This window comes from Mya arenaria, chromosome 2 (assembly GCF_026914265.1).
Source record: "Mya arenaria isolate MELC-2E11 chromosome 2, ASM2691426v1".
Taxonomy (NCBI): Eukaryota; Metazoa; Mollusca; class Bivalvia; order Myida; family Myidae; genus Mya; species Mya arenaria.
In genome coordinates, this window is record NC_069123.1 from 56,557,726 (window position 1) to 56,576,615 (window position 18,890).

General features: G+C 33.0%; 2 protein-coding genes across 3 annotated transcripts in view; one reads left to right on the forward strand and one right to left on the reverse strand.

Annotated features, from left to right (window-relative positions):
- The window catches only part of LOC128207465 (cytosolic Fe-S cluster assembly factor nubp1-B-like), a 24,817-nt gene extending 16,752 nt beyond the window's left edge, over nucleotides 1-8,065 (reverse strand). The window contains exons 1-3 of the mRNA XM_052910403.1: nucleotides 7,979-8,065; nucleotides 6,544-6,645; nucleotides 5,843-5,976 (exon numbers count right to left, since the gene is read on the reverse strand). Of these exons, the coding sequence (XP_052766363.1) occupies nucleotides 5,843-5,976; nucleotides 6,544-6,645; nucleotides 7,979-8,009 (267 nt within the window). The 5' untranslated portion in view covers nucleotides 8,010-8,065. The remainder of the gene's footprint in view (nucleotides 1-5,842; nucleotides 5,977-6,543; nucleotides 6,646-7,978) is intronic.
- LOC128207456 (tektin-3-like) lies at nucleotides 3,652-18,343 on the forward strand. 2 transcript variants are annotated; one of them, XM_052910385.1, is made up of 7 exons: nucleotides 3,652-3,766; nucleotides 10,857-11,605; nucleotides 14,438-14,508; nucleotides 15,091-15,234; nucleotides 15,561-15,783; nucleotides 16,062-16,216; nucleotides 16,503-18,343. In XM_052910385.1, the coding sequence occupies exons 2-7, from the start codon at nucleotides 10,889-10,891 to the stop codon at nucleotides 16,714-16,716; spliced, it is 1,524 nt and encodes a 507-aa protein (XP_052766345.1). In that variant the 5' UTR covers nucleotides 3,652-3,766; nucleotides 10,857-10,888; the 3' UTR covers nucleotides 16,717-18,343. The 2 variants fall into 2 exon arrangements, with proteins under 2 accessions (XP_052766345.1, XP_052766352.1); XM_052910392.1 differs by lacking the exon at nucleotides 3,652-3,766 and adding an exon at nucleotides 10,176-10,332.
- Nucleotides 18,344-18,890: the final 547 nt, after the last annotated feature.

Genomic DNA, 18,890 nt, shown 5'->3' on the forward strand with positions numbered 1-18,890 from the left:
CTATTTTTTATGAATTTATAAAACTGCTATATATTTTCAAACATCGAAATACTGCTCTGTTTCGAAGATTCACAAGATCAATCAAAATGATTTTTTTTCCATGTGTATCAATAATTTGTTCAGTTGAACTTAATTTTTCTATTAACTGAAGTTTATTTTACCAGAAACTGTTGTGTTTATTTCATAATCTCTGATAATGTGAAAAAAAATCAAATATAGACAATATATTTTTAATTCACAGTAAAAAATCTTCAAAATTTGGATAAAAGTCCCATAGTGTACCATGATAATAACTATGTTGTCGGTAAAAGCTTCATAAAAGTGTGTATTACTTATACCTTAATTCAGTTTAAATAATTATGGCCTTTAAGGATTTGTGTTTTCATATAGATTTCCTGTTATATTGAGCTTTGTCATTATTTGTTGTTGTTTTGTATTATGTACAATTACTACTTCTATTTCCTAACTTTTGTCTCATTTGTCAAATTGAATTGTTACATATTTAAGTGAAAAAACACACACACTATTTTTAAAGATGCACTCTTACTCCCAAATAAGACTTATGATAATTAATATTTTCAAAATGGGTTGATAGATGTCAACAACAATGTTTCTAATGAAGGATCTTGAGTTCAATTTGCTAATTAATAAGAATGAACATAAAACATGGTATTTCTGCCTTGTGATACTATAGTAGACCACAGTAAATCTTTTAGCAATCACCAATCATTTAATACTTGTCATGCTTTCTGCTATTATAAACAGGGTGACAAGCTTGTTGTCAGTAAACGATATTTCAGTAAATGCATTATTTAGTAAGTAGTTATTGTTTTTTCATTCAATTTGATGTGTGTTATAAATACAATTATATGTATTGATTTCAAATAAGAGTTTCACTTTAAAGATGCTCATTTAAAGATAATGAACAGACACACAAAAACTAGACACATTTGATACTAATTATATGATTGATTATTGTTTTATATATAGGTGACCTCTGATTTGTTTTGGAGATATTCATAAATGGGTGTTATTCTTTATTGTCTTCAGTTTCTTATACATTTAAGGATTTTTATAGTTGCTTTTCTGGTATATATTACAATGTAATTTAATGCAAATGAAAACACACTTTAAACTAGACACATTCGATACTAATGATATAAATGATTATTGTTTACATGTACTCTGATTTCTTATGAAGATATTCATAAAGGGGTGTTCTTCATGTTATTATATATTTTGAACTTGATTTAGTATTGCTTTTCTGGTATATATTCATTTAATGCACAAAGAAATTGTTTTAAGTGTTCAGTATCACTTTCACACATTGTTTGCTATTATTTTTTTTTGCATATTTGGCCTATTTATGCTTATATGTGCATTGTTGTATTTCAAAACCTTTGTGAAAAATAGAAACAGTATTATTTCTTTCATACATAGTCTGATACATATTCAGTTTGAATGCGTTATTTTTATCATATTTGAAAAAATTGCCATTGTCCAATAAGACACATGCTGTTTTTGTATTAATATCAACTAAAAACATCCATTTTCAACTCTTCTTTACTATGTAAATGAAGAAGTTAACATAATAACTCCATTGACTAGATTTTTATGCAATTTTACATTACATTTTAGTATTATTAAACAGCTAAAAACAAGGCATGTTATGTTATAAATGCATTTCATCTAGTAAACAATGTTCACTTTTTATATAACAGTTCAATAATTATGTTCTATTTATGTTCGCAACTTTACAGTTCAATAATTATGTTCTATTTATGTTTGCAACTTTCGGACGAAATGATAATGTTTATTAAAGTACTACACAAATTGTTAAATTGTTATTTCATATTACTTATTCTTCCCTACAAGTTATCATTCCAGCATGGTGACGTTGCCCCCTCCCCCTATATGATTAGAACTGCAGTGTACATGAACAATAACTCTATTTCAGCGTATTGCAAGAGTTATTCCCTTTGTATCTTTTCCTGTCCGGAGCATAACTAGAAAACTACTTTTTTTGGAATTTCATTAAACATCATTCAATGGTATTTAGCACAACGAGAGGAAGTGCAGTGCACAATGATTATAGCTGTTTTTAAGCTAATTACATAATTATTGCCCTTTGCCCCTTTTCTTGACCAGAGCATTACTTTAAAACTACTTATGGTATTGAAATAAAACTTGGTATATGGGTATGTGGCAATGACAAAAAGTATAGTGCACAAGCACCCTAATTCTGTCGTGTTCATTAATGTACCCCACCCCTAATGAAATGTTCAACTTGAAAATCTTCAGTTTGAATGCTTTTGCCTATGTTGTCATGCAGAATACTACAAATATTTTGAGAATTTCATAGATGCGGTTCAATACACCATAATATGCTTGTTGGCCTTGACATTCCTTGTTTTTCAACATATAACAAGTGCATAAACTATTAAACGGCACCCTTTGATCCTTTGCATCAATGGTCTTTCTTGTTTTCATTAGAATCCTTCAAGGGATAAAGGTGTGGACACAAAATCTATGACTCAAATCAGCTACCTTGAAATGTTACCTCAACCATGGGCCACCATGCCTAAAATTAGGTTCTGCACGTTTTTTTCAATGTTGTGAACATTTAATCCCACTTTCATGATAATCCTTCAAGGTGTTAAGAAGATATGGAGCGGACACGAAATCTATGGCTTGAATGTTTGATAATGAACTGATACAGTGATAGCATGGGGGAGTCATACTAAGTACATGAAGTGCAGCCTGAGCAAAACATGAATAGTAAATGTCATACACGTAGAATTATTAGTTTTAATATTATTTCTTTACCTTTTGGATACTTTAAAGACATATTACTTGAACTAATGTAAATTTGTGTTGAATTTAATAAGCCTACATATATATATATAGGCTTATTGTGATTATGTAGAGATTTCATCATTCTTGGGGTAAAAAAAATGTCATAAAGGTTAAGAGAAGTCATTTGGATAGTTGAAACATATGAAAACATAAGTAACTTAAAAGGAGAATATATTTTATACTCTTATTGCTTAAAAATGATCAATAAAAATAGGAATGTTCATAAGGATACTGTGAAAGCTTTCTTATGTGGGCATTTTTTATAGCCATACAATCACATGTATAGTATCCTAGCATATATATATCAAAATGAGAAAGACAGAAGAATTTACAATAGTTTACTACAAAAACGGCTGCATTTAAGCACACAAGAGATAACAAGAAAAAGTGCAAATATTTTACGCATTAAGAAAGCAAAGAATTCCAAATCCTTGTAATGAGCTTATGACAGTTCATGAATAGACTTTATGAAAATGTTAATAAGTTTTTAGGACCACAAAGTATTTGGTAATTCCACTTGTTAAGTTTTCATTGCAAAAAGACACAAAAATTCAATATCTCATCAATACCTTTGCTGATTATTATTAAACCACTTGTTACATTTATCAAATAAATGTTTGAACTATATTGAATTTCCATTCTATTGACTGAGCCCAGGTTTGTTAAACCCTGAAGGTGTTTTACATGATTATCATTCAAAAGCGTCTGTGAAAATGATTTAAACTTCCATGTATGTAAAATCTATATACGAGCAGACGACACTTTAAAGCGGAACCAGAAGTGAACAATGCAATGCATTATGGGTATAGATATGCCAGTGTTGTCATAGCCACAGGCTGTGTGTGTTGATAGGGCTAGCTTGACGGTGCACAGGTCGTATTCTTCCATCTACAACACTTCTTCACACCAGGTAAGATTTTTATTGATACTTATACATTGATTTCTTATATTACAACAAACATGTATGAAATAATCACAGCATTAAGAGCAAATAGAAAGTTTTAAAAGTTTAAATGGACTGGTCAGAGATTTAAATCCCTCTAGGTCAGAGATTGTATCTAGGGTTTCAGACATTGTAATGTATTCTATCTCCATATCATAGTAAATTGGTTGTAATTGGTGAACATTATTGAAAAGCAAACAATGATCCAGCAATTATCCAATTTGATATTGGATATGACTATGAATATTTGATGACAAACTAATAGTTGTTCGTTGGTCAAATAACTGGACTGGATCTGTTCAATGTCTCAAAAGTCATTCTGAAAGTCTACAACTTAAGGTCAAATTTATGATGTACATGGATATATATATATATATAATACATACACCATAAGCTTTTACCAATATATATTGTGTAATAATTAAGGAACCAGTAAATCTTGTTTATCTGGACAAATACTCAAGCTTAAAATAATTAAGTCCAAATAATTTTTTGTCATTTTCTGTTCTAGTTCACCTTCTCAAACGATACAATGCCTCCCATTTGTGTCCAACAGTATATATTTATTAGCATTGATTGGCCTGTTGCTTGAACTATCTAAGAAGTGTGTCGGAATAGGCAATGACGGATTCATCTTATGAATCCATGTAACACAGAAAACACACACATTTAAATGCATTATGTTAATTTGAAATAAAAATGGAATACATGCCTTGGGTTTTGAACTGCAGGCGCGATGACGTAAATTGTTCTCAATTTTGTGGCAAATGAATTCGGATTCAAATGTTATTCAAAAACATATGGCTAAATAAACATGACATACAGCCTTATGGAATCTTCAAAATGACATGAAAAGGAAGTCCTGCTGGAGAAACATTAACTATACATGCCGGAAATTGCCATTGAAACAAGCCTTGATGCACAGCAGGATTGATCAGGGGTATAATTTCATTCATCAATACAAGAATCCTGGGTAGCAGGAGACTTCGGACTTCAATACAAACTTAATGCCTCATAAATCTGTCAATTACATCTTGCAGTGACATCGACAGTGGGCTTTAATTGCAGGATTATTGATGTCTCGACAGATACCAGAATAGGAAAGTCCACCTATGCATGTACCATGCACCATTGTTAAAATAATCATATCACTGCATTTCTTCTTCTACAGAAAAATTGTTGTTTTTTTACATTCAAGGGACACTCTTATTCAAATTCAATACATATACATGTATAACAAACATAAATTTTGAGTGATACCCTCTCACTTCTTACTAAATAATGCATTTATGGAAAATATTAATTATTGATAACAAGATTGTAACCGTGTATTTAATAGCTGAAAACACAAAACATATTAAATGATTGATGAGTGCTAAAATAGTTTCATGAGGAAGAAATTAATACCATGTCTTCCTGCACCTTTCTTTCAAATTAAACTCAGTATTATTCAAAAGAACCATTGTTTTTTCGACATTAATTCATCCTTTTTGGTATATCGAAACAATTGTATTAATAGTGGTAAATCTTATTTTGGAGTAAGAGTGCATCTTGAACATCAAATATTTATAGAGTGCATACTCAACTTAATACATGACAGTAATAATGTGCAATTCACTAAAGATGTGACACTTAAATACATAAATCCTTTCATATTGTATCAGATGAAATCTCTATGTTAAGTTGGTAAAGGGACATAACTCAACAACCATTTGTCAGTTACAGGCCTTGCCACACGAGGGCTGTATTGACAATGGTAGTATGTGTACAAGGAAATCATGTGACATAAATATCTCAAGCAGTATTTCAGCTATGGCCAAAGGTTAATGTTTTTATGAACTTCTAAACCACCATCACAACCATCTCTACAACAATACCTCAATCTTTTTCTATGAAATCAGACTAGCTAAAAAACTACAATTGCCCGCTTACAGTCCAAAACTGCAACTACGCGATTTCTTAACATTTCATTTGATTACATTTATACGTGTTAAGCGCAACAACATGAACAAGTGCATGGATCAGATAGTGTGAATCACGAACCTGTTTGTTTTCATCTCCAGCTAGACCATGTGCCAGATGGGCTGTAAATGTGCTTTTCCCTACACCACCCTTCCCAGACAGAACTATGATTTTGTGTTTCACTGACCGCAAACGCTTTCCAACTTCTGCAACAGCTGTTGAAATATAAATCACCTCAGTGAATTTTACCATTTCATTTTTTAAATGGCACTTCCACTGTAAAAAAGTCCTTCTCCATAGACTATGATCAAGTCATCATACTTTTAATGTCAACAGTGCCAATCAAAGCTTTGTTCCCTACTTTGGTGATTTATTTTTTTTGCTCTACTTAAACATGTAAGTTTAACAAGAGGCCCATAAAAATAAATTAATAATATTAATATTAGATGTGTAAAATAGTTTAGCAAGAGGCCTATAAAAATAAATTAATAATATTAATATTTGATGTGTAAAATATTCACTGAGTCTGATAACATTTTAGTTCATTATTTAGTTTTAATTACATCTATTATTCTCTACAGGAATGTTCCCCTAAGCCAAGGAAATGAAGTGAAACATACTTGTTTGATTAAAGAAAGGTTTCTTATTAGGGTGATTTTAAGAAATAAAACAATCAATATTTCTTAATAACTAAACCTGTTAAGAAAGACGAACATAAACATAAAATGTACATGGTTGTATCAATATTGTTTGTATGAATGAATGCATGTATGGTAACTAACCTGGGTCAGGTCCTTTCGGAAGAGCAGAGCATGTGGTCTGGTTGGGGCACCCCTGACAGGCACTTGCTTTGCCTGCATCCTCACTCTCAGTGCCCGGGCAGTCTGCAAGAATCAATGCAAATCAGAGTCTAAAATAGTAGTAGTAACTTAACTATATATGACAAAAAATCCTGATAACAGAAAACTGGTTGGGCTCTGAACACCTCTCTTACACAAATGTTTTTTTTTAGACAAAGGGAAATAAACGCTGCCTTGAATTGGCCATGCTCTACTACTCAAAAACTTAATTGATTAAAAAACTACACTCCAACTTGCATGCTTATCAATTGGATGGACAGTTTGGCTGAATATTTTTCAATGCGTTTTTTTCACAATTACAAACCTTTTTTTTCTTCTTTCAAAATTAATGTTAAATAATGTATCAAATGGCCACTTATGTTACTATGTAAACAAAAATAATGTACACTTATAAAAATAGGTGTTGGTAGAGGGGGGACCAGTTGGTATCTATCATTGATTATTAATTGTTCATGAATGCTAGATTGTTGGTAGGGTGACCCCTTTGATATATCTGAAGATAAATAAATATTTTTTGGTTAAAAGTCACTAAATGATTTAGAGGTCATATTTCACCAAGGCAGGAGTTCATTACCATCAAATGACTGTGTATTCACTCAGAATAAAGTGTTAAAAAGGTGTTTTTTAAATATTTTTCAGTGACAATACATAAGATCTTTTAGTTCATGTATTGATTGACTGTGAGTGAATACACACAAGTAGAATTGTGAAAATATGTCAAATCAAAAGATTTATAGATCAACTATTCATTCATTAACCGATAAATGCCAACTGGCCTTCCCTGTCGTCCTACCGATATGTACATGTATGTATATATATATGTATAAATATTTGATTTTCATTTTTTTTTACTGAATTTGAATGAATAATTGATGGATTGATTGCACCCACGAATGAATAACTGATTGATAGATCATATTTCATAATATTTTTTGGGTGTAATCGCCTCTAAACTGGCTAATGCCCTTCGGTAAATTTGTAAACCCTCAAGCGGCATATAAGTTGTATGTCATTTTGTGATACAGAGATTAGTAAATTCATGTTCAAGCCTTTAATACAAAAAATTTGGCAAAGAGTTCGATAAATTAAATCAGCTTATTTTTAGTCGACCTTATACTGATTATCGATTTGAAATTCCTACACTATGACGACAGGTAAATTAAAGGTTTAATGTAACACTGTAAACCCCACTGTAAAAGCTCAAGGGAAATTTAAAATAGTATTTTCATGTTTTGTTAGACAAAAGAAATGAAATGATTATTACCAATTTCAACAAAATAATAGGAATCGGTAAACTAGTATACCACAAAAGCTTGACAATCTTCGTTACGAACATAATACGCAATTATTTACTTACGAGCCGGTGCATTTTCCGGAACAGACGCCATGTTGGTTTTGTTAGAGTAGCCTCCCTTAGATATAGTGTAGACTGGTTCACAAATGGTAGACTATAGATAGATTTGGATTAAAACGCTAAGTATTAGGCTAAACATATATCAATCGACAGATTTATAATTTCATAACATTTCTCGTTTATAATATTAAATCAAGCGCAGATAGAGACAGTGCTATATAATTACCTTTGAATGTACCTTTTTATGAGAACAAATAACTTTAAATTATTTTCTTTTCGGTATTGTATTAAATACACCTACAAACCAGTCGGAAAGTTGGTTGCCCGGCAATTACAAAAAGCAGTTCAGCTTTACCTATTAGTTGATGCGGAAAAAAGCCTTCCTGTCCACAAACGTCCTTTTAGTGGTAAAATAACTGTTTTTTACCTTTTAATGAATTATCTGATCAATGCCATTTTTTAAATCTTATTTTTGACTATATTAAATTTACTAGGGGATATTTATAAAAAAAATCCATTATAAAATTAAAAAAGGAAAGAGCGTGTCGTCATACAAGGCATTTTGGATTAGCTCTTTTGCCACAATGATTGTGGTTTCTACAGAGAATAGACTTCTAAAGCCGTAAAGGTCAAGATATCAAGAATCTGAACTACTTTTTCACTTGGTAATTAATAACAATTTGCAACAAAAAAAATTAATTCATGATTAACTGTAAGATTATTACTGATGACAACTCTCACGTATCAGCTACAGCAATAAAGCAACTCTATAGCCTTTCTGAGAAGAAACCTTGGAAGCTGTCCCAAGCATGTTAAAGCGCAGAGCTACCAGTATATCGTAATGCTCAATTTAAGCTCACATCGGGCACACTTCCTCCAAATTTTACTGTGATACATCTGTCCATAGGGCATTTGAGAGTTGTAAACTTGGGAAAACTGTGAGTTTTCAGTACTGGTTAAACACAATGCTGTTCATGAATCATCCTAGATTGCATAATCTGGCAATATATGCAATTTTGTTTAACATCAAAAAAGTGATTAAATAAACATAGGATCTTAATATCTCTATTTCTTTTTCAGGTTTATTGAAAATATACTTGACCAACCATATATATATCTTTTTTTAATTTTATAGTCTTTACAAGTATATCAAAGCTGAAAGAAATTATTATCCAACTGTCCATACTCGTACATTTTAAAATGCAAAGATAAATGTTTTTTATATATTTTAAAGGGACTTGTTCACATAGTTTAAAGTCAGATTTGAAAAAAAACGACAACATAATTTCCTGTAAATGTGAACAGAACACATGATTCAATGATAAAGTATAATCAATTAAGATAAAATTGTTGATAACATGGGCAGACCCAGGATTTGACATTAGATGGGGTATCTCTAATATAGGGGTGTAACCTTTTGACTTGCGGCCCTTCCACCGAACTGAAATGTATTTGGTTTTGCTAGTGGATAATTATTTGAAAATGTGACAGAAAATGCTCTATTTTGCCCCAAAAAATAAGCAGAAATGCTTTTAAAAATGATTAATTTTATGTTTGGATTTCGACTAATGTTTATATGAGTATCTGCCAATTGCTGTTTGGGTATTTGTTCATAGAAGTTAGAAAAAAAACATCAAATTCAACAAAGTTTAAAAACAGACCTGCTAACCAAAAAAATCTGTGAGTAAGCCTCCTTGGAAAAAGATTATATCAGTAATAAACTGTTGCCTTGCTTACATCTATAACAAAGCATGCATTATTTTTACCCTAAAGAATATCATATATATATGGTGGCTTGAGGAATTCTCTGATGATAGGAAATATATGAATTATATTACTGGTAAGTTTATGTTTTCAATCCATTAAATAAAGCATGCTAAGTAAAAAAAGGCATAAGCTTTTTAATATAACAATCAAAATGCATAGCTGTAGAACTGCAATGTCATTATGTGTGTATGTATTCTTTATAAGATAAAGTATTTTTCTGTAAGTTTCTATAAAGAAAGGTGCATGGATTTAATCATGCAGAGCAAAATTCAAATGGATAAACACAGGAGTTAAACTGATTGTTATAACATGCAATCAATATGTAAGCACCTTGTTATCTACTCTTACTGCTACCGGCCTGTGGTTGCCACTCGTCTCCAAGCACTGGAAGGTTAGAAAACAAACCACTCTTCCGTTCACTTATTCAATAATCTTCTTCATTATTATACCTACTACAACCGAACACGGCCATTTGGTAGTTTGAGCTGTGGAAATATTGATATATCGGATTTATCTTTATCATTTGAATTAAATATACTAGATAAATTTAATTTGAAAAGGTGTCTGTGTATCTTCTGGATTAATCTCTGGTAATGTTCAATGTACAATTATCACGAATAGATGTTATAATATTTAATTGTCTTAGAGTTCGATATCTTACACGGTACATGATTTTCAACTGATGAGTTGGTCTGAGTTATAATTATAATTTATATTTATTTGAAAGGAAAAAACAACTTGTTAATCTTCAAATATATATATCAATTATATACATGTGAAATTGTCCTTTGTTGGTTTTCACTTAATTCAATTTAAATTTACCATTGTGAAATTTCTTTTAAGAATTAAAGCTCTTATTTCAGGAGATTAGTATTTGAAAGATTTTAATCTTATACATGTAGTAATAATAGACAACTGGTTTGGAATTAAATGGTTTCAAACTTTATACCAGTAGTTATCCCAATTACTTCTTGCTTAATTATCTTCACTTTATTTATGACAGTAGGACATGCAAATATGTCAATTATTCTCACCTCAACTATATATCTTAACTATATAAGGTTCATAAAAGAATGTTTATTGTAACATACAGAACAATTTTTATGTTTTTCAGAACCATTGTTGTGTCAGCCTTGGGGTTCCACAATGGAGTACCTAGGACACACACAGACGGCCACTTACATGACCGGGCCCCGACTCAATAGCAGTAACACACAGACTTTCCTTCCCTCCATTTCAACCATGCAGTCATCATACAAAGCTTTCGACAATGCGGCTGCCCCCTCCCCCCTTCGTCGCTCTCTCACCACACTGCCATGGAGACCGAGCACCTACTACCAGACTGCCAGAGTGAACCCCTCCACAGCGCTCACCCGCAGTATGCCAGACCCAATGTCGGCCAGAAACCAGCTCTCTGAGTTAGACAGTATTAAAGTGCCTCCAGTTTTCGCTGCCGCTAGAAATGCTCTTTACACACGTTATACACCAAATGACTGGATGAATTCTAACCAAGGAAATTACTTGTCATCAGATAGAGTTAGGTCAACTGCTGAACGCCTTAGGTTGGACACTGTTAGATTGTGCCGTGAAACAGACGACAAGACAAGAAGAACACAGAGCGATGTTGGAAAGCGTCTAGGTGAAAGAATAGGAGATATCACATTCTGGAAAACAGAATTAAGTAATGAAACAGACAATATGATGGCAGAAATCAATGCATTGCAGGAGGCCAAGAGGGTGTTAGAGAAGGCGTTACAGGAGACAGAGAACCCTCTTCACATCTCACAGGAGTGCTTGTACCACAGGGAGAAGAGGCAGGGGATCGACCTGGTCCATGATAACCCAGAGAGGGAACTCATCAAGGTAGGTTCTTTGTCCTTGTATATATCAGCCCAGTGTGGGCTAGCTAGATAATGTAAAATGTGTTACATGTGTTTCTGACTATACAGGCACAGAGCGGTCAAGCACCCTTGAGTGACTCTCTTATATACTTAAGTGTCATTAACATAAAAAATGTAAATAAGCAAACTTTATATGTTTTAAGGACATGCACTTGAAATCTTTGGAAATAGAATCAAATAGAAAGAATATTTGTATATGAAAAACTATGCAAATGTTTGGGGTAAGAATGCAAGCCCTAAAATGTACTTATCATTTTTATTTTGTACAATGTATATATACATGGCAGATAAATTGGTGTGTGTTTTTCTCTTACAATCACATGGCACTGAATTCAAGTATGGTTAAACCAAAACAATGGGCTGCTTTCCATTACTATAGATTTTGAAGCTGACAGGTTTGTGATTGAAAAATCAGTAACGGTAGGTATATTCCTACAACTGCATTTTGGCATACCCAATTGAATATAGTGGATATATTATACCATCTTAATTCTCCTTATATAAAGTTGTTCTCTAACCTTGGATATTGATTACACAAGTGGAATTTTCTGGAGCCCTATATACGATATGGTGTTGGGAATTTGAGAATATATTTTACAAAAATCTAGAAAAAAAGAACATACAGGTACTAGGGAATTTATTTGGTGACCTGTTACGCTTTACACGTATAACTGATGTATGTAAGAAACCTTTGAAATAAACATGGTTTTGATAGAGCTGTTTTCAATATTGCGTTGAAAATAATTTAGGTTGTTCACAATTATTTATAATAGTGTTCTACAACTGATTTAATTAAGCATGAATGGCATTGTTCCATATTATCAGAGATATATTTCCCAAAGCTATGCAGATTAGGTTACAGTATTATTTTACACTGGGTTGATTTTGAAATGATATATTTGAAAGTCATTTATTAGCAATTGATAGCAGGGAAATATTTGCATTTCTAGCTTGTTTGTTTAATGGAAAAAAGTGAAGGGATTGCCATTACCATGGTGGCTTAGTTTTCAACACGCAAAAACCTTACCTTGGCCAATAGTGAAAAAAGTAGATATATTCAAATGAAATTTGGTACACATGTGGACAGGGACAACACAGAGAAATCCCTTTATGGACTGAAAAAGGCATTGCTCAGGCGCTCTCTTTTTTTAAATCATCCCTGTCTTAACTTGACCATGTTGTTAGTTTGGGTTATTGTTTTCTACTGTACATATATTATATACTTGTAATAGAATAAATTTTCTTGAAGACTATAATGTTACACAATTACATTGAAATAGCACAAATGTGCCAGTTTGAAATGATCAGAATTTACAAACATAAGTTAATTTCATAATGTAAATGACTAATAATCTGACGTTAAATTCTAACAGGCACATGTTTTAAAGTAGATGAAAGCCTTTGAAAACATAACATCTACCTTGTAAAATATACCAAGATACATGTCTTTAATGCAATTTTAATCTTTTAAAAATATTTGAACTAGTTTCAAATCATCTTTTTGTTTATCATGTAAGTTGTTATGAATCCCATCTGTTTATCTTCCACTTATTTTCAAGAAGTTTTCCATACTTGAGCTTAACTGGTTATCCAAGGTAAATAATGCTGAAAGAGTATTTTATCAAATTTGATAGGATTGTATGTAACTTGGACAATTTATGCACAAACATGTCCCACCTGCATATTGTATTTCAGATAATGGTTTTTGTATGAGAAATTTATAGAACTTCAACATGTTTTTATGCATTTTTAAAGTATAAAATAGTAATTGCATTAAGGCAATGCTACTGCTTTAAATTGAAATAATGTCCAGACAAATGGTTCCTGTGGCTTTGTAGTATCAATTGACATTTTGAGGGCAAACAGAATTTAATACATCTGGATTTTCATTTGGGTCTATGAAGCTTCACCAGTCCTTGTACCGGTATCCTGTAAATCAGCTTCATTACCTTACCCCATCCATTATTAAGATAACAATGTATAATCTTTTTCTTTACTTTCTGTATTCCAATGGCACAACAGTGGACATTTTGTTAATGTGATAAACTTTGAAATCGGAATTGATTAATATTATGTACCGTAGTAAAATACTGTTTGCATTAAAATGTTACAGTTTTTCTGTTATACAACCACTAGAACCTGCTTTGTTGAAATAATTTGAGCATTATTTGTGGAAATCAAAATGCTGTTGAACCAAAGTGTTGAAATGGTGCGAAATACGTCAGGAATAATGGGCAAACTGTTTACTAGTTGTAATACAAATATTTATATACATGTTGAAAGGAAGGAAGAATTGTAAGGCCATCTATATTAAGTATTAAAGATACATTATTGCTGTGAACTACAAGCCAATACATGGAAATAATGGTTAACAAATGAAGTCGTATTGTGTCATGAACAAGTTTTATTTCATGAATTTTCTGAAAACCTGTAGTGTTTTTAGCTTGTATGTTTTTGAAGTGTTGAGATGTCATAGCCTAGGCTGACCTTCTTGGCATGCAAAAGCTTCAACCTAGGTCATAACTTAAAAAACTCAAGATATTCAAATGAAACTTGGTACACATGTGTTGAAGGGCCCATTACTCTGGCTTAAAAACAACAAAACGGACCAGCTTTGGCAATTGCTCTACATTAATATGGTCTTGTACTTCTCAGAGTCCTTGACATTAATTTTTTTAAATGCATTTAAAAGTGTGGCTTTCCAAGCTTTATGCACTTTTTTACAGTTTGTGACTTTACATGCATGTTTCAGAAAATCATTGTGTAAAGCATTGTTTTATTTTGACTGTTTCAGGAGGTTGACATAATTAAAAGGTGTCAGGAACGAATGCGAAACACCATTGACAGGGCTAACACTCAGCTTGGGTAAGGCCAGGTCTTTTGTTTTTAATTAATTAGAATGATTAAAATCAAAGCATCATATTTAAACATGTCATATGTTCATAATGAAATTTTATAACACCTAATTGTTTTGCTCTTTTTAAATTGCATTGAAATCATAGAAAGAAAAGAGTCAATAAGTCAATGAATTTGTTTATTAATCAGCTTGTGTCGAGCTGCTCAACATGAGCTAGAACTAGATGAGAAGGACAAAGTAAATGCTAAAGGACTGGATGAAATTGCCCGTGGTATAAATAATGGTAGCTATGGGAAGGCCTACCATAATGGCATACACAGAATAGACAGAACATGAGTCAGGCAGCTAATGGCTGTGGCACCGACATGGAAGTCTTTGGGAACCTCCATCTTGTCTTTCTCTGACTGGGTTAAGTTATCATTGGCAACCAAATTCACTCATTTCATTTACATCCAAGCCAATTAATATCTCATTAAAAGGACGTCATGCATATTACATTCATGTGCCTACCATTGCCATTCTCAATGCAAAATTGGCCTGTGTATATTTTGCACTTGCTATATGTCTGTATTTCTGCACCCATTTCTCAGTTTGAACCGAGCTGCCCAGCATGAACTGGAGAAGGACTCTGGAGACAAGTTTGTGGCTGGAAGCCTCGACACCACCTGCCACGGTCTGCGTAACTCCTCCCGCGGCATTGCTTACCATAACGGTGTAGAAAGAATTGATAACACGTGAGTACGCACCCTGCATACTTGTCAACAAAAAATCCCCCTCTTGAACTTTTGTATGTCTATTGCACCCCTGTTTAAATGACTAAAGGGAGGAATATCTATTAATAATTGGTTAGATTGCTCCATAGAATTTTATCTTTGAAATTTGAAAAAAAAAATACATGGACTATTCAGTATTTTATTTCATTTATAATCATAAAAATCAAATAAAAATGCATACATTTTAGAATATTTATTGCAATATACATATAATGTAATTACATTACATCCCTTGAGATGTATCCACAATATGAAAAAATCATTTCACCACTCTCTGACAACTGTAGTGTGTCTGTGCCGGAGTCGTGGGCCCAGTTCACCAACAACAACATCCAGAGGTCCCAGAGCGAGCGTGCAGCCTCGAAGAACATGCGTAACGAGATTGAGAGTGTGCTGAACTCGTGCGCCAACGAGATGTGGCAGGAATGGAACTCTGTCAATGTGGCCCTCACCCAGCGCATGCAGGAGTCCACAGACGCCAGGAACAAGCTCCAGACTCACCTCTCTAAGGTAAGACAGTGTCCAGTCAAACCAGACCCAGTCACAATAATTATGACTATTTTCAAGTTACAGATTATAAGATGGATCACAAATGATGATACTTTATAAGTCTGACATCAGTATATCTTCATCATCTCAAACAGTATTAACAGAGGTTTATTCATCAACTATCAAGGAAATGAAAGAGACTTTCTGTTCAATTTAAAAAAAAAAAGAGGAAATAAATGACAGAATGAATTGATTGTTTGGTCTTAGTATCACGCAAAGGATGTTTTCTCTTTGTGCAGGTCCTACAGGAGGTGTTCGACATGGAGAAGAACATTGAGTTCCTTAAGAAGGCGATCCAAGACAAAATGGCTCCCATGCAGGTGGCACAGACCCGCCTCGACACTCGCATACGCCGACCCAATGTCGAGCTCTGCCGCGACCCTGTACAACACAGGTATGTAGCATTTTAGCGCATTGATATAGAAAATAATCAATGCATCCAGATTTACAATGTTAAACTTTAGACATACAGGTTTGACTGTAACTAGAGGCTGATGAACTGAATGTCTTCCATGCACAATGCCTTTTTTGGGGGGCACTGCACATAAATACCCATTGACTCTTTGGAAATAAGTGCAGAACTCTTTCATGGGTTATTCTGTAACAGCAGATCGTATCAGTGTAAGAGTACATATCTTATATATATACAAGAACACTTTATGACTGTTTTTCTGTTGCAGGTTGGTTGAGGAGGTGTCCGAGATCACGGAGACGGTCGAGTCCCTGCAAGCGAAGCTTCGCCAGGCAGAGAACTCCCTCCAGCACCTGCTGCGCACAAAGGCTGCCCTTGAGCAAGACCTCTCCATCAAGAATAACTCACTCTTCATCGACCGTGAGAAGTGCCTGGGCATGCGCAAGACCTTCCCCATGTCGCCAAGGGTTGTCTCCCTTTAGAGTGATCGTTGATGTTACTGGACTGATAACATTTGTTATAATGGTTTTTGAGTACTACTGTGAAAGAAATTTAAGGGGTTTTGTATGTGTTTATATTTATTACATGAACTGATTGTACTATTGTATCACCAAATGTTTTATTCTATTTTATTTCTGCTGAATAATAATTTTTGGAACATTTTATCGTTTTTTAATATTCTACCGTGTATTGATTACTTTTTTTATATAAAGTTGGACTGGGTATTATAAAATTAAATATTTTGGTAGCTAATGGTAATGGTGCAAACATTTGATCCAATTTGTTTGGCCGTAGTAGCATTTACCTGACAAGAGAAGGTCCACAAACTTGTTAAGTTTTACACTTTTGAGTGATAATAACAAAATTTACAATGTTTTGTTTAACGACTATTGTCTGTTATTCTGTTATAATTATATACTTTATGTTGATGTTTGGTCTTGTGCAAATGTGATAGCATAATGTTACTTTTATGTTTGTTTGTTTGTTAATATTAAGTCATTTTGGAAAAATGTAATCAGTATTATTGGCCTGTGATTACAGTATTTCCCTGAATATCTTGTTTGTTGTACCACAGTATTATGGATATCAAAAATGAACCTGTTATAGTTATTTTACACCTTAATAATAAGTATTACTAATTATTACCTATAAGTAGATGTCGTAACAGATTTGTTGATATGCAAGAGGAAGTGCTAAAATATTAACCAAACATGCATAGCGGGGCCAGGGAATGGACATTGTTTAGAAAAAATCAGGACGAAATAAGTATTGATAGCTTTGCTGGTTAGTGGCCTTACCAAACAGCAACAACAGCAGCAGCAACAACAACAACTGTTAAACTGGGACATAATAACTCCTGAGAGATCTCCTCTTGATCCCTAGCTCTGCCGGCCTCGGTCCCTCTATTGCCAGAGGAGACATTTAATACATGTATGATGAACTGTCACCCCCTCACCTAGCAGTATTATCCTTGTTGTGCACCCTTTTCATCCTGTTGCTTTGTGTTCACATTCTCATTGTACATTTGGCATTTGATGCTAATAGTTTTTACCATTTATATTTGTTGGTTTGTCAGTATATCCCCTTTTCATATATTTTTATTCTGTGATAGCTTTTTTATTCCGTCCAGTTTATAATGGGTGGTTGTATGAATAAAATCAAATGATTTAAATGTACCTTTTAGCATAAATTATAAAAAAAGCAATTGTGTCCTTTACAATGAAATCTTTTTTAAAATCTTTTACATAAGTAGTTGGATGATTTTATTTTTTATATTTAATCATGGTGTGTCAATATATTTTATAAAATCATGTATGTATGAGGCATTACAACAAAACTGGGAACTTGCACAAATTAAAAGCAGCAAAGCTTTTAAGGTTTGACAAATTGATAATTATTTGATGAAGAAACATACATAATGTTCCCTTTTTTACAATGCCATGTACTACACATTTATGACTTTTTCTGTGTGTGCTGTCCCTATCATGTTAGATGTGTTTGTTAAATGTTCTGAAACCCTTCTGCTCATATTACAAAATGGATGCCTTTTATGTGAACCATTTATATCTGTATGGTTGATATGTGAAATAAAGTTGATGCAGTGATAAATCATGCCTTTGTTTTCTCTTGGACATTCCATATGATATGTGGCTACAATGAATTTGAGATATTTAAGAAATGTGTATATTTGACAAAGGTTTGTGATCTCGTGCGTTATTAGACAAGGCTGACAGACAGTATGCCACCAAGTTTCGGCATTTGTATGTCCTCCAAGGGAGGCATATAGTAATTGCAGTCACTCTGATACTGTTGTGTCTTTACAGTTGTAACTTAATCAATTTTATTTGAATTTCACTCAAACTACAGAATTGTACATCGGCAATGGAATGTGTGTAGTTCAAAGCATTCATGCTAAACCTCAAAGGTCGAGGTCACACTTTGGGGTCGATTGGGCATGATATTATTAAATTTCCTAGTTATCATTCATGTCTAAGCTGCAACTTTGTGGACTGAATGATTGAATCAGATTTTTATAAAAAATCACAGAACTGCATGTCGAGGAGCACAGGAAGGTTTGTGTGTCCCTCAAAGATTCATGCTTTCTCCTCAAAGATGAAGGTCAGATTAAAGTGGTTAATGAAGCTTGATTGGGATT

Coding starts and splice junctions, on each gene's coding strand:
- LOC128207456 (XM_052910385.1), top strand. CDS start 10,889: ATGGAGTACCTAGGACACACACAGACGGCCACTTACATGACCGGGCCC. Junction 11,606..14,437: donor CAGAGAGGGAACTCATCAAG/GTAGGTTCTTTG, acceptor TGACTGTTTCAG/GAGGTTGACATAATTAAAAG. Junction 16,217..16,502: donor CGCGACCCTGTACAACACAG/GTATGTAGCATT, acceptor TTTCTGTTGCAG/GTTGGTTGAGGAGGTGTCCG.